The 16,779-nt window shown below is 40.2% G+C and overlaps 1 protein-coding gene across 2 annotated transcripts; it reads right to left on the bottom strand.

Annotated features, from left to right (window-relative positions):
- Positions 1–1,348: 1,348 nt before the first annotated feature.
- On the bottom strand, positions 1,349–10,891 carry rxylt1 (ribitol xylosyltransferase 1). Of its 2 annotated transcripts, XM_023845149.2 has the most exons (7): positions 10,784–10,891; positions 10,631–10,692; positions 9,582–9,785; positions 7,623–7,725; positions 3,223–3,537; positions 2,856–3,023; positions 1,349–2,098 (listed from the first exon to the last, which is right to left on the bottom strand). In XM_023845149.2, exons 1-7 carry the CDS (start codon positions 10,789–10,791, stop codon positions 1,696–1,698), a joined length of 1,263 nt encoding a protein of 420 aa, XP_023700917.1. In that variant the 5' UTR covers positions 10,792–10,891; the 3' UTR covers positions 1,349–1,695. The 2 variants fall into 2 exon arrangements, with proteins under 2 accessions (XP_023700917.1, XP_023700916.1); XM_023845148.1 differs by having other exon boundaries at positions 10,631–10,891.
- Positions 10,892–16,779: the final 5,888 nt, after the last annotated feature.

Here is a 16,779-nt window from a genome sequence, read left to right as displayed (position 1 = left end):
TAGTCTGCGTCTGAGTTAGTCTTCCCAGATTAGTCATTGTATTGTCATGATTTTCGTCGATGTCTGCCCGGATCTCGACAATAAAGCCCGTTCCCTTGAGGAATCTCGCCTTCCTGCGTCATCCTTCTCTGCCCAACGTGACAATATCAGTGTAGCAGAATTATTTTTATGAATACCGCCCTGGACGTAAGAGTGACATTGCAATTAATTGATTGATTGATGGATGGGACATCATGTGAGTAAAGCAGGAGGGATTCAGTGTGTGTATGACAGCTACATGTTCTGTTACACATAGTATGGCCTCCATTTAATAACCTCTGATCATGATACTGAAAGTCTCCTACTCTTCTTAGACCTGTTTATGAGCCAATGATCAATTGTATTGCATAATTTAATAACACATTATACACCATGTTTTATGAAAAATAAGTATAACATGATTGTATATTACATTATATATAGAAAAATCTATACAAAGAATATGAATATAATACAATATTGTGATATCAATATGATACATGTTTTGTTTTATGAGTACTTGTATATGATGAATATTGTATAGATATTAAATATAGATTCAGTCAGTGTATGACATCTTTGTATCCTGTGCTTTATAAGGAGCAAATAAAACCACAAACCCTCAACCCATGTCTTTGTTGTCAGACACAACATAGAGGACAGCCATTAATAGCTGCCAAAGAATCTCTCAAAAAAGGCCATGGGTGAGATTTCAACCCCTGATCATGGAGATGAGGGTCACAACTCTACTAGATAATTTGTTGGAACATAGATGGACAATATAATTTCAACCTGCGAAAAGTAGTTAAATAGTTCATGTGAATTGGTCATGTAATTAATGAGTACATGCCGACTGAAACTAGAACACAGTATTACTGATATGCAGGCATTTGTTTATAACACGGAATTTAGTTTCAAAGTGCCCCCGAGAAACCCATAAAGACAAGCAGCCATTCAAAGTATTTTTTGGTTAGGCTGCTAGATTTGGAGTCAACTTGCCACAAGAAACCCAAGACAATGTGGAGGTTTTTCAGAAGACCACCATTAATTGCTGCTAATTAAGTGTCATTGCCCAATCAATGCTATAAGTATCCAGTCACAGTACAGGCAATATCAGATATTTAATAGACATTGCCCTCTGCTGTACAATAGTGCAACAGCAAGTTTTTAGAACTCTTACTTTTCCTTCTGAGCCATCCATCCATAGAACACTCCTCAGGTGATGGTCACCATTTCTATGGATTCACTTTGTCCATTTCAGCAATTCACCAACCACAGGGTGTTACTGCTTTCACTAAACACCCCTCCCCTCTAATAAATGACATCAGGCTTTTTAAGAGTTTATAGGTTTTAATTTACACATCCTTTATTTACACCAAACATCATACATTTTTGGAAGCTACCAAGATGGTAGTAAATGACATTTGTTGGTAAAACTATACAGTAGTAATGTAGGACCTGGTTTTGTACATGAGGAACAATCACAAGGATTACTAAATATGCACCAGCCGTCTGCTTAGAAACAACAAATACAGAACGAGGGAGGTTTTTGTGCAATCCCCACCATACAATTTATAGTGTTAATGATTATATCATGTTTGTTATACCTGACAGTCCCTACCCCAGTCCACAAGGCAGCTTCATTGCAGACTGAATGTCCTGGGCAGACCCCTTCCCTTAGCCATGTCTAAAGAAGGCTCGCTCTAGGGTCTCAGTAAAGCGCTCCCTCATCACCTCCCGAAAACCTGCATACCACTCAAGCAGGTGGCGCCTTCGCTCCGCCTTCTCAACCTTACTCCTGGTTCGCTCATGCTCCAGCAGGCCAGGCAGGTCCCGCCAGTCCCTAAGGAAGAGGAAGGGTGCCCCCTGTGCCTTGAGAAGGCGCAGTGGGCCAGCAGGTCCCCCCACACAGCCCCCAGGAGCAGCCACATCCTCTACCACCGGCACAGAGCCCAGGGAGCAGGCCTCGAAGATGCGATAGCTTTCTGCGTTGATGCCCACTGGGCACAGCGTGAGGTCGCTCTGTGCTAGCATGTCATGGTACTGTTGGAGGCTCTCGGCTGTCTCTAGGGGGAGCCACCTGCCACAGTGGGGCCATGAGAGTGCGATAAGGACATGTGAGCACGTCTTCCTGAGTGCATTAATTATCCACTAGTAAAACATAATTTACCATATAGTACAATCACTCAGTGCAATATTTACAACAGTGAAGGGCCTGTGGTTGTGTTGGGATGTCACAATACCAACATTAGTTGTTGATATAGATACCACTGAAATCACTCAATTCTCAGTACTACAGCAAAAAAAAATCATTTTAATAAAAACTTTTCTTGGTTAAAACTAGGAGAATCAACATACTATAAAGAATTATCAATAAACAGTAGTAAACCTACTTACAAATTAACATTAAACATAATAGTGGCTTTAAATGACAGTTTTGTTATACAATCTTTAACTGAGGCAGTGAAAAGAAGAAAAAACAATTAGTAGAAAATTAGAACACTGACTACTATCCAACTAGTTTAAAAGATTATTTTAAAATAAGCAGTTTAGCACAGAACGGAAAGAAATTTGGGCAAGAAACGTCATTTATTTTTTCTTTTGCATCCTGTAATCATGTGTGACATTTAGCTTGGTACTACTGACACTAGGCAAAAACTAGTATTATTACATTTTCTGAACATTTGTACTGATATGCCACCAAAAATATTAGTTCTTGTGAAATCACCAGACAAAATGTATAAGTTTATGCTCCTGAACTGAATTACTGAGCTAAAGTACTGGTGAATGAAGGGACTGTACTACAGTGTGCTGTGGTATACGAGTGCGTGTCATACTTATCTCTCGTGGCAGTCACACATTCCTCCTCCCAGCCCTGCTTCAAGATCCTCATCATGGTCTCCCTGGAGGAGTTCTTGTAAACCGTGCCCATGAAGTTACAGAGGTACGGTCTGGCGGAGTTCACCAGCTGGCTGTTTGGCACGACCACTGGGAAATCCCTGTACCTGGATGACCAAACATGCAGATAACTCTGTACCAGCCGTCAACCCTTACTGAGATAATCAGCTTAAAAGTATGGATGGACTGATAAATGTATATCACTTAAAAAAAAAAAATAGGTTAATATTATGTATTATTATCATTGTTTACTTTTATCTACCCAGTAACAGTCAAAAAAGCAATGGATAAAAGTGTGGCACTCACGTGGCCACGCCCAGAGGCCACTGGAGGACGTCATGCTCGTTGACCCAGGGGCTGTCATACACCAGGAAGAGGCAGTCCACAAAGCCGCCATGGCTACGCAAGTAGGGGTGGAGCCAGTCGTTGGTGCAGCGCTCGTCACCTAGCAGAACGACAGCCACACCCAACACAGAGCCGGCCCGCGACAATGCGCCTACGTGCTGCAGCCACCGGGTGGCGTAGGAGATCTTCTGTTCCTCATGCCCATTGAGGACCAGCACTATGTGGGCTGTGTCCAAAGGAAGGTGACCCTGGACCACAGCTGGGCCTGTGTAAAAACTGGGGTTGTAGTACACAGGTTAGAGACTTAGTAGCGGCTCATGACTGTCCATAAATATGCTAGAGGAACCTGCAAGCCATTGAAATCCCTGTTACACTGTGTTCTTGAAATTCCTTCAGAACCCCCCCCAAGCCTCAGACAATGTGTTCTTCTCAAACCCGAAACCTGATGCCTCTTAAAAACATTTCCATCTCCTCAGATCATTTTTGGTTTGTCACACTTCTTTTATCAAAGGGAACTAGCTGGTGGTCTGAAATGAAAATTACCTTTCCCCAGTCATATTTAATTTAAGAGGCTGTCAGGTTGAGGATTTGGTATAGAAACAGCAAATAAGCTTTTGTTTACTGAAGCTGGCTCCCAGCATTGTCAGGCAGACAGAGAATCCTCATTGAGGCAAACGTCCAAGCTTCATTACAACTTAAGTTTCAGTGGTGTAAAAGGATATTTTTACTGTATGCAATCAATATATCTGACTATTAGTAGTACTCTTAAACTACATTTAAAATTAGTCAAACCTCGGATTGCGAGTAACTTTGCGAGTGTTTTGCAAGACAAGCAAAAATGTTTAATAAATTTTATCTTGATAAACGAGCGAGGTCTTGCAATACGAGTATTATGAATATGCTTTGTCTGCCTAGTGTCATGTAATCACAACTTGGCCGATGGTTCTTCTCTCTCTCTTGCTGCGGGATTGTGGGTAATCGTCTCCCATGCTCGATCCCAGTCGGTGTGTCTCACTTGTATAGTCAAAATTTAGTAGACAAGCACCACCCGAATAAGGGTGTAGCAGTGCGAGCAATGAATCTGTTTAACGTCCACATTTCCGTGAAATCGAAAAGGAGGCAAAAGTGGCTGTCATTGGATAGGTTCCTTGTTAGTTGCACAAAAATAAAAAGATTACAGCGAGCCAGATAGCAGTGATTCCGTTATAGTGAAAGTCAACCAACAAAATAACCCTCCTCTTCTCCTCTCCCTCACACCATCCACGATTCTTTTCAAAGTGCAGGTAAATTTGTTTTATGTATTCTTACTTAATATTTTGTATAAAAAAAAAATTTATGAATATTTTTTGGTTGTGGAATGAATCATCTGAGTTTCCATTATTTCTAATGGGAAAATTCGCTTTGATATACAAATGCTTTGGATTACGAGCATGTTTCCGGAATGAATTATGCTCGCAATCTGAGGTTTTACTGTAGTTTTAATAATAGGGTACATTTTTTTTAATCCTTTTGGTGCACAATTATAATGCTTAGTTGTGTAGCGCTCTACATACCAAGTTAAAACTGCAAACCCACCCAAACACAATGCTTGTTCACTGGGCAAGTGAGAGATGTGACCTTCATTTGATAGGTGACATAACCTGAGTGTAAATAATGTGTTTCTGGGGTATTTCTCTGATGAAAGGTTGAACTTTGCAAAAACTATTTCTTCCTCTTGAAAAAGGACCAGGGTAGGACTGAGACACAAAGGTGACGTAATCATGATCGCTTTGGTCATTTGAAACGGAACTACAACATATAGTCAGAAATAACTGCAGTTTTGCTTTTGATCCTCTTGGCCAAGGGGGGAGAACCTGATCCATGGAGAGCCGCTGTGGGTGCAGGTTTTTGGGATGACCTCTCAATCAACCAGTAACAGTGGGTCCCCAAGCCCCGAGTTGAGAACCACTGCTTTATTATTGGCCGATTGAGAGGTCATCTAAAAGACCCGCACCCACAGTGGCTCTCCATTAATCAGATTCACCACCCCTGCACTTTGCCATGAGCTCAATTAGAGAATCTCTCAGAAGAGCCTCCATGTTACAAAGGCACGTTGTGCAGCTGAAGATATAAGCTTCTCTTAGTATCTTACATGTAGTGACTCTCCAATGCATTCTAATATCACACCGGCTTAACCATATTCAGCATTAAAACAAAACTTGCTTCAACTAGTTAAATGATTGCATTCCACATCAGCATAATAATTAAACTTCCTACTTCAGAAATAAATGAAGTAGTACAGTACCTATACCGATTCCAGAAAACAAAGTCCAGCCTGCCTCCCCCCATAAACACATGGCCTGGATCTCTGTATGCACCATGTGATTTATATTTTAATTAAAAAAAAAAAGGCTCGCCAGTCAAAGACACCATATCGCTACCTGTGTAACCCTACAATGCCATTCGATTACCAAATTTTGTTTGAGATGTGAATTTACCTGGTTTTACAGAATGTGATTTCCTAAGTGCTTGTGCCCTAGACAAGCTGGACTTTCCCAGATAATACGGAAAGGCAGTTGAAATCTGTTTGTTTTAACATTATACTACAGCACGTGTGCGCCTGCAAAGTCTACCTTATGTCTGACTGGCTTGTGCAGACACATGAGCTTCAGAAAAGGATAACCTCATAGCTAAAGATTACTGTAAGAGATGGGCAAAACCCAAAGTGAAACAAAATCATATCCTGGCTAGATGTCTGGCTGGCTTATGGTACAGATGGCCAGTGGATGAAACGAAGAGATGGGGGAAGGCAAACACCTGTAATTTTACTACCTGACTACGTGCTGGGCGCATACAGACACTTTAAATTTCCTCAGGCAGCTGACTGCTTGAATTTACCAAGGTGGTCCAGTTTTCCATTCAGTTCTGATCAAAACCAGTTGTGCAGGTTATGATACCTACACATTAAGTGCAGCAGGGGTCTGTATTACACAGCTGAAGGATGGGCTCCCCCTTTGAGTCTGGTTCCTCCCAAGGTTTCTTCCTTCTCGGGAGTTTTTCCTTGCCACTGTTGCCTATGGCTTACTCACTGGGGGCTTTGGGTGGGGATGCTGTAAAGCGCTTTGAGACAATGGAATGTTGTGATAATGCGCTATACAAAAATAAATTTGTTGTTGTTGTTTCAACATCAAACACTTGCACATTTGAACAATAAGCATACTCCCTTAACATCAGAGCATTCATAACCATCACAAGCCATAGTGGAATGCTAAGTGATGCTATCTTGTAAAGGCACCTATCCTACTCATCTTCCATATCTCAGAGAATGAGAGTAAATGACCAGGCACACAAACAATCTGGGAGATCACAGGAATTTCTGAAAGACTGCAGAATAAAGTCTTTTTTCATATATAATTAGGAACAAATAATCCTTTTACATAACTTCTCCATTTTGGTGAGGCAAATGGAAGCTTTTTTTTCTTTTTCTTTTTCTTTAAATAAAATGTTGACTGTTGACTATGAAACTGAGTTTTGTAGAACTAGAGAAGCTTCTTTAACTGATTACATTGACACAGCACTGATCAGAAGCAGTGAGTGTCCACAGTGAACAGCTGTATGCTTATTACCACAAGAGGGGAGCAGCACCACACAAATGAACGAATCCTGCTTTTGGGGACAATCTAGGAAGATGAAGAATAAATGCTAACAGCTCACTACATCACCCCTGTTACTGCTTGTGCATAACCATATATTCAGGGTATAGTCAAATCATAGGGTACGCACAGCGAGATCAGTGCATTAAATCACAGAGGTTCCTCCGCACTATTTCAATTATTTTAATTGTCATTTTCAAGTGTGTCTTTTCTATTCTACTTTCATGACTGGCTGAACCCTTTAAGCTTCCTCAGCGCACATGACCCACATAAATTAGCAGCAGCACCACCTATTTTAACAAAGAATGCTAAGTCTCCAGAAAATATTTTTTAAAATGATGAATGTTTTTCTTTGAAGAGATTTCAATGAAATATTGGATTTTTCCTCATTTTTTTCAGTGCGAGATGAAGCTACTTGACTAAAAGGTGAATTTTTTTTTCGAACCCTTTCTGAAAATCTTTACAAGGGGTGCCTATAATTGTGGAGGGCAACATATCTATATATTTATGGAAAAAATAAGTTTGCAGGCAGGTGCTGACTCCTGCATCTGGAATACATGCTTGGAAAAACATCTCAAAATCAAGAGAATACTGCATGGAAAAGGGTAGAAGCTTAAAGGATTAAATAGCAAACAGAGATTGACTAAGACCCATAGTCACCACCATCCTAGGGTCTCAGGGAAAAACAAACAGCACTAACGTAGAATTGGGAAGTATGGAAGAACTCACCTGAAGACTGTATTTCCTGAGACCACCTCCCCTTCCCTCCACTGTGCTGTTCGGTGTGTGGGGGACAGCGTTCCATCTAATATGTGCTCCCAAAGATACAGCCCTGCACAAAGTTAGTAGAGCTTTTTAAAACATTTATATTTATTTATTCAGCAGATGCTTTTGTCCAAATTAATTAGTGAAAATAGCATGAGGTCAGAGAAGTCCAATACAAGACCTTGAGTCTGAACACTGAATTTACCATTATCATTTAAAAGCAAAACAATATTATTTAAGCATGACAATCCTTTGATCTCAAACATTAGTATTTAATCAAATACCCAACACTAAACCCGTGCTAACCTGATCAAATTTTCATGTGAGCCACTTAGCGTGAGAGATGTGTAAAAAGCTGTATGTAATACAGTGAGTAATCCATGGTAAAACTGGCTGTTTATTTGAAAGGTAAAATAATATAACTAGCACACACTGTAATAAGGGTCATCCACATGCATACACCATGTCCTTACAGTGGGGTTGGCAGCAATAAAACTCGCTGAGTGGGGTGGGGGAAAAGAAAAAGAAAAAAAACAATGGATCAAACGGTGATCAGAAAATACAGAATACAGACAAATTTCATCCTGTAATGCTTCAAAAAAGGACAAAGCTTTTTATTTTTCAAAAAGGGATAATCCCCTACTATAAGAAATGGATGGCAACTCTATTCAGAAAAGTAATTTCCCCCTTCAATCCTGTGAGCTCAGTAATATTTTTAATCATTTAGGGCAAAAAACAAATAACGATAAATGATTTCTGGTGTGTCCGAGTATGACTGCTGTTTTTTTCTACTAGTGGAACCTGAAATATGTAAAACCGATAATGTAATGACAAGGCAAACCAATCAAAGAAGTCATGCAAAAGGCAAAAGTGTGTGCGTGCATGTTAGAAAATCCCTTTTGTGATTAACACAAATCGAATAACTGACACTGACATCCTGTTATAAAGGAATTTCCAAACTTACTTTACTTTAGAGTCTAAAGCAGGGGTGGGGAACCTGATCCATGGAGGGCCAGTGTGGGTGTAGGTTTTTGGGATGGCCTCTCAATCAGCCAATAATAAAGCAGTGGTTTTCAAATTCAGTCCTGGGGACCTTCTGTTATTGGCTGATTGAGAGGCCATTCCAAAATCCCGCACCCACACCGGTTCCCCATCCCTGGTCAAAACCAAGTTGCTCCAGTCCAAGACTGATTCAAGAGCAATTGGAAATGGTTTCAATTCAAAGACTAGACTAAATGGAAAAAGCGATATGAAGACTGCTCTTGAAACTAAGACTGGACTCACGTACAACACTATTCAGGGCAATATGTGACTCAAAAACAAGTTTGATGAGAAGGTGAGATATATTTATAAAATAAGATGCAGAAGAAAAAGGAGATGGTAAATAGAGTAAGCTGAGCAGGGTTAAAAGCGCCACCATAGTTAAGCTGTGTGGTGCATTTCCAGGGAACATGTGTGAGCAGGAGGAAGGCAGCTGACATGCAGGTCTACAACTAAAACTAGGGAGAGAACAAAGTTCACAATGCAATAGCAGAAATCAAGCGAAAACACAATAATTTTATTGAAGTTGTTCCTTGCTCACTCATATTAAATTCTGCTTTATGAAAAAAAGTACTATTCTTGGATCACACTGCAGCCCCACATTATTTGTAAATGTATTTCACATGTATTGTAAATTTAGTACATTAGTTGAATTTCTTACTTTCTGGAAAAGAAAAAAAAAGTCTGTTCTCGGTGTAATTCAGTATGAACAGTCACTGAAACACCAGCAGAGGAATCACTGAAATTATTCAGTATTCAGACCAACAATGAGTCATATAAGACATAACACAATAACTATATAACCAATGACCCACGAGGTATTGCTATGAAGCTAAACAAAGCAGGATATTAATGAATGATCCCACAACCGATACAACTCACCAATGGCAGCTTTGCCCCAGATCTGCACCCTGTATCTCTGGGGCTTGTTCTTGGAAACATGTTGTTGGTACAGCCGAAATGCCTCCCTCCGCCTCTGTAGGTGCAAGAGCCCAAGCTGCTCATCCTCCTCCCATGGATTCCATTTCCCTTCTCCCCCAGGCAAGGGCAGGCTGCTTCGGTGCTCTGAGCCTACTGGTCGAACATCTGGAAGCACAGAGATGGCCATAAGAGAGACCCCATTTGCCAGTACAAACAACCATCTCAGTCAACCCATGCACAATGCTCCTACATTCCTATCCACAAAGTTTATAGCAATTGAGGCTTCCCAGCAAAATCCATGAGGTATCCTTCAAGTGGTTAGAGTATCACAATGAAAGTCTGGCTTTCTATTAAAGAGGACAAAATGTAAAGCAGCACATCGGCATTTAAAATGCAGCCAAAACTACATACCAATGCTGATGGCAATCTATAAGAAGACAATACTAAAAGACAAAAAGGAAGCAAACACTCAGTTGTGTATGGAAATTGAAACTGTTGTAAATGTCAAACTTATGACCCATATTCCATGTAACACTAAAATGGTCACCAAGTTGCCTGCTTTAAAACATCTATTCAATTGGGGGGACACTATGAGCTAATTAATTGAATTCTTCTTCTGCATTTACTGGTTTGTTTCCATGATTGAAAGTCTCATCCAAATGTTTTACATTAACATTAGTGACACATGCTTAATTATAGGAAACTGACCAATCGCACATAGCAAGAACTCAGCGCTAAAGTAAAATCCAGGCCTTTTTAATTGAAACGGTAGGTTACAGTACCTGTCCTAGCTCATAGTGTTCCCCCTGACATGTCTTTGGTGGTCACACTGCTATTCAGTTATGGCTATTCTTAAGCCTTATGAAGCTGAGGCTACTTCTCGAATCCATCTAACTCTATTTACTACAACCTGAACGGAAAACGCCAAACTAATCATTTAAAGACAACAAATGAATAACAACACCTAATAATACAATCTCTAACAAGGGTCGGGTAAATGCTTCACTTACCGACAGGAATCTTTTTGACAACTCTGTGCACTCGGGAAACAACTTTTACACTGAAAAATACACTATATGCAGCATACAAGGAAAATATTACATATACAAAAATAATAAAGTAGCATATCCTTCTATATGTGAATTTCATCTTTTTGCGTTTACGTTATCATTCTGTATTTGTATTTCCATCCGCTGTCATTCCGCCCGCGCTTATTGATAGTTTCATAGATGACATTTTGATAGCATTTAATGCGCCGGGACTTTACGGCCACGACGAAGGACCCCGGCGCGTCAGTGACGTCAGACCGCTAAATAGGAAATTGCCTCCACAGAAACACTAGTATGACGAGTATTTGTAAAGAAAAAATGCAAGGTACTATGAATTGAACTGAACTGAACTTACCACAACTTACCTATAGATTCACCCACAGTCATTGTACAAACGTTAAATTACTTACAGTGGTCTGGTGTATATCTGCTTAGATATATGAGCAGGGAGTTGGATTTTCTGCCATAAAAAATTTTCAAAAAACTCATTTTAGGGCATTGACCATATCACCACTAGATTTGGTATCATCTCCAGATGGTTGTAACTAAAAGTTGTTCAAACCTTTATGTTAATGCAAATGATATGGCCGTTGTCATCCAATGAATTTCATGGCAAAACCATCAAATAAGTCATAGGTCATATCTCAATAAGCAAAAATGTAGTTTTTGTAATGTGTTTTGATGTATTGGCCTTATGCAAGTGGTTGTTATGTCTGGAGATTGTCAGGATCTGTTTCTGCAATAAGCAAAAATCCATTTTGGCTAATAATTGTTTGCTTTAAAAAAATTAATCTTATCTTCTCATGCCATGGGATGTACATATACAGATCATTTGAAATTTTTATGTCCACCTAATTGATGTGGCCATTATATTGGATTTTATTGAACATGTAAAAATTTTTCCAATCTTTGTCAGAAATTATCTTCATACCAAGCCTCACAATGAGTATCAGACAGATTTTTGGTGTTCAAAGCTGATTGTCCATCATTGCCAAATAAAAAAACAGAGCCTCATCAATCAGGATGTGTGACCATATTGCAGCAACGATTTGATGTTTTGAGACCAAACTTAGGATATGGACTTGAGGCTACAGCATGGGGATGTGTACCAAATTTTATTTAATTTGACCACTGGGGGTGCTGCAATGAGCAAAAACATGTTTTTCCTGATACATTTTGATGTATTGGCCTTATAAAAGTGGGTGTAGTGACTGGGGATTGTCATGATTTCTCTGACATCCAAGTTTCTCAATTACTCACAGTTGTCTCCAGTTTATAACTCATTACTGGTGTATACATGTGCCTCGACGTGCTGTTACCCTGTGAGTCATTGTTAGTGCTGTTCTCACTTGCGGTTTGCTACCATATACAGAGGTGATTCTAGGGATCCTGGGGGCCCTCCAATTCCCCCTGGCATTGTAAAATGTATTACCTTTATTTTACTCTGAAGTGTAAATAGTATATCAACAAAGAGAATTTAATAAACAAAATACCTTTATTTTCACTTTTGTGAAAAACAGAATATACAAATAAAGCAATTTGTTGTTGCAATGTATTATATAATTGACCACCCTCAGGGCCCCCTCCCAGCTCGGGGTTCCAGGCCATTGCCTGCCCTCACTGTTTTGTCACTGCGCCTCTGACCATATCCTGTCCTTGTCTAAATTCTGTTGACACCCAAGCCTTTTCTGCTTCTCTCCTTGCTTCACTCTGATTTAGCATCAACCTTTACAAACCTTTGCAAATCTGGTTTCTGTTCACTTCACAGTACTGAGACACTCCTTAATATTGATGGACAAAATGACACTTCATGAACCATGTGCTGTATTTTTTGATACAGATATTGGTCTCTGATCAAAAATGGGCACAAAGCAAGCCCCGAAGCAATCCAAGACCAACATCTAGTGGGGTCAAAAATACAGCAAATGGTTCATGAAGCATTATTTTGTCCATCACTAGTATGAACAACTTGTGATGACTTCCTTTTTTCCTTGGTGTTTGAACCTTTCTGTATCAGTTAATTAACTTTACCTGCTCCTTGTTGCCCCTAGTCTCTTTATGGTATATGTTATTATGTTCCTATGATATTGTATTTCTTCTCTCTGATATTGTATTACTGTGCGTATTATTGATATTGTAAAGCAACCTAAAATTTGAGAAAGGCGCTATATACAATAACCATATCATGTTTAATGTCCTATGTCATAATTTTACTCAAGCTTTCCCTGTGTCTAGGTCAGCCCCCGTCTCTCCTGATTTATCCACCCCACCTCTTGTTTTGACCCTAAACCCTCCTTTTGTTTGTGATCCAGAGTGAAGTTGTTTCCATAGCATTATGCCCTGGTAGCATGCTTGGCCCCATTATTGTTGCTTAAAGCTATATTTATTATTGCAGTTGTCATTGTGGCTGTTAATGGAAAATAATCATACAACAACTAGATACAATCCAAAATTGTCTTATGAAGATCAAAAATTAAAATTTGAATTACCCGCTATATAAATATGCAAGTAGCATATTCAATATTATTGTTATCAGGTGAGTACACCATGTTGCCACACCCACTACATGACAAAATGTCACCGGGCACAGAGCACACGAGATAACGGGACTTCCATGGAAGGACTTTATTTACTTGACCAGGCAAACAGAGTTGGAGGGGGCGATCAGAAGACGTAATCGGGGCATGGAGCAAGGGGTCTGGGAAGCCGGTGAAGTCAAGCCGAGGGAGGACACAGGACGTGGGACAGGCGGACACAGGGGGGAGTCGGGAAAGCGGGGAGTACCGGGAACAACACGGAAGGACTGGGCTAGGGCTGCAAAGAAGACAAGGAGCGAAACGCTCAGTAAGTTGCATGGGAATCAACAATACCTCATACCGAGGAGAGCGAGGTGACTCCTTTTAAAGCCACTGGTACAGGTGGACAAGATTCCGCAGATTAGGGAGTGCGCTCCGTCCGTCGGGGGCGTGGTCGAGACGTGACACAAAACACCTCAGGATCCCAACTGGTGACCCTCCAGGCCGACACGGTGTCCAGTCCCATCCTCCAGTAATGGCCACCTATCTGTTGCAGCCAGGTGTTATGTAAGTATCCCCTTGGCCTGGTCCAGCCACACAGGTCCTCAGCAATGAGGATCCTGCGAGCTGGATCACCCTCAGGGAATTGCGCCACATGGCCATAGTGCCGTAACTGTTGCTCCCTCACAATGCAGGTAATGTGCCTCAACCGGTTCAACACAGAGTCAAATCAGTGGTACCCAAGGATTGGAGAGAAATATTTGGAGCTTGGTGGTGGGATTGGCACTCTAGCCACCATAAAAACAAAGCTCCAACAAAGCAGACAGGACTTTTTTCTGCTCTCCGTGGGATTAGTTCTGCTGCAGCCGCCTATAGGAAGGCTGCATGCATGATGAAGGGGATGGGGGAAAGCCCTCAGGAACTTCATCCCCAGAAGAGTGAAAACTGCCAGAGAGCCAACGGGGTCAGGCCGGGATTGTAACTGGTGTGGTGCTGAGATGTTGCCCGCAGCATAATCTAATCTGAGGCGGCCCATCTGAGTATGCACTTATGTAAGTCGCTCTGGCTAAGGGCGTCTGCCAAATGCTGTAAATGTAAATGTAAAATGTTAATGTATGTGCATAGAATGGCATTATTATGATGAGATAAAATTAGTATTTGAAAACAGTCTCTTATGTTAATGTCTAATTTCATAGTAGGACGAAGATAAGTTTGTCTGTATACTCCATACATCAAATATATACCCTAATCAGCCTGAGGTATTAAAAGCTATACATGGTTCCTTCAGATTTTTATATATTTACAATTCTTGAGTTAGGTCACTTTCCATAGTGTTCTGATCAAAATGCCTCGGTGATATATGGTAGCAACATGGTCTCATGCCTTTGAGCAATGGGGACCTAGGGCACCATCTTCTGAGGGAGTGCCAACTTAGCAAACTGCGACCCCCCCCCCTCCCCCCAACAACCTTCACCACCAGTTGCCTCTGTGGTGCGCCATCTGACACAAAGTCAAATTGGCCAGTGAAGCTTGCCTAGGGCTCTATATGGGATTTGACTGGCACTGTCTCAATGGGTTTAGGTTCAGTTCTTGTCTCATGTGAAGTTCCAAGGCTCTTCATTTACTTTTTGTACATCAGAACACAGGATTTCTTATTCCCATTACCCAGTCAGTAACACATAACATCTAACACCATTATACAACATAAAACAAAGGCACTCAAAAAACATACTCACAAGTAGACATATGACTATGTACTGTAGAAGCACACATTTCTGCAATAAATGTAAAATAAACAGAAGAAATTACTGAAAAAGGCTAAATAAATTAGAAATATATGCAATAAATGCAAAATAAAGAAATAGCTGAAATTGTGTTAATAGTAGAGTTGCCTGATTCCTGATTCTGACCCGGGGTTGTATTTGGACTATACTGAAGGAAGACAAGAGGTAGTGACTTGTTGTGCATGTTTTGCTACTCTCTGTAGTGATCTCCATTCCAGTAGCATTATTGTAATGGATTTTAGGACATCTCAATAGTGCTGTGCTAAAAGTCCATTCCTGCACTTCATAGAATTGATCATATTCATAACTATATAGCAAATATTAAAATATTTATGTCACTGTAATCCTAAACCTAATTTCAATAAAGTGTAGTCCTATTTAGTCTGTATCCTGAGCCTTCATTTTTGTAACTATTAAACTGGTGAGCTCATGCTTAGAAAGTTAAGCTGACAGACATTTTCTCAAATACAATCATTATAGAAATAAAAGTCAATTATTGGAGTGACTTGATTAAAATACGACTAGGCTACATAGATTTACATTACTGTTTTGCTCTGCATTATACAGTATGTGCGACACAAACACACAAACAAAAGCCAGAACATTATCTTAGCAGAAAAGCACATCTCTAGTTTGCTTTATTGTAAGAGTTTTCAGTCTGTGTCCCCTAAATGCCGAACAATGAATTAATGTCGAATGTCGAACAAAGAATTAAATAGCACCAATTAGCTTTCAAAATCTCACGGTTTTTCCTAACAATGCAGTTGTGTTAGGCTAACTGGAAACATATGTCTTCATCGATCAAACTTTCATGTCTCACCAGCATAATCCTTTTCAATCTGAAGAAGTAAGTGAGGCCACCTCCAACACCGTCTGAAAAAACAGGACAAATTGCATCCTAACTTGGTTCAAACACAAAAAAACTTTATTTTTCAATACCGAGTGATCGCATAATACAGTGATACCTCAGAACTCGAACTTAATCCGTTCAGAACTCCGGATCGAATCCTAAAAAGTTTGAGTTCTGATCGAATTTTCACCATAAGAAATAATGGAAAACCAATGAATTGGTTCCCGGCCTCAAATAATTACACCGAAATATGCTTTTTTTAGCAGTTAAACACAAAATGAACTGGACAAAACAAGAAAAGCATATATTGTACTAAACATATCTAAGCACATTTATCAAAACAGTAATTTTAAAGTAAGAAAATAAATGTATCCAAACAATGTGTCCTGCCCCGATCGTCTGCACCTTCCGCGTGCCACGCCTCCTCGTTAACCCCGTGTGGAATCCCCTTGTGATCAGCTGTTTCTGGTTGTTGTCATTAGTCCTCTGTATTTAGTCCGCGTTTCAGTTTGTTTCCCCAGTCCGAGTTCGGTCATTGTATTGTCCGTCTGCGTTTTGCCTGTCTTACCTGTAATTAAACCCCCGGGGAATACGGAGTTTAATTACAGGTAAGGCAGGCAAAACGCAGACAGACAATACAATGTGTTTTAATTATTGTCAGATGTTATCCATGATGATTCAATTGTAATTTTGTGACTGTAATTCTTGCAACCATTACTTCGCATCCTTATATGATTTATACTGTTGTAATCCTAATAATTTGGGTTTAGGTGGGTGTAACTCCAGTTCTCACTGGACTAAACAGGTTACAGTTGACTTACTCGAAGTAGACTTTATTGAGGCACCCCCCAGAACAATGACAACCCCTGCCCCCCAAAAAAGAAAAGTCTCTTTTTCCATCCCACATTTTCTCCCCTCAGAAACCTCCCTCCCGTAATCAAACTTCTCATCGTAATCAAC

The sequence above is a fragment of the Paramormyrops kingsleyae genome, chromosome 3 (genome assembly GCF_048594095.1).
Source record: "Paramormyrops kingsleyae isolate MSU_618 chromosome 3, PKINGS_0.4, whole genome shotgun sequence".
NCBI classification, from domain to species: domain Eukaryota; kingdom Metazoa; phylum Chordata; class Actinopteri; order Osteoglossiformes; family Mormyridae; genus Paramormyrops; species Paramormyrops kingsleyae.
The sequence above is the reverse complement of the archived record's forward strand: the minus strand, read 5'-3'. Positions and strand labels throughout refer to the sequence as shown.

Excerpts from the sequence above, each read along its gene's own strand:
- rxylt1 (XM_023845148.1), bottom strand. The coding sequence starts at position 10,769 with ATGAAATTCACATATAGAAGGATATGCTACTTTATTATTTTTGTATAT. Across the intron at positions 7,726-9,581 it reads CTGGGGCAAAGCTGCCATTG|GGCTGTATCTTTGGGAGCAC; the intron begins GTGAGTTGTATC and ends AACTTTGTGCAG. Across the intron at positions 3,024-3,222 it reads TGGCCTCTGGGCGTGGCCAC|GTACAGGGATTTCCCAGTGG; the intron begins GTGAGTGCCACA and ends TTGGTCATCCAG.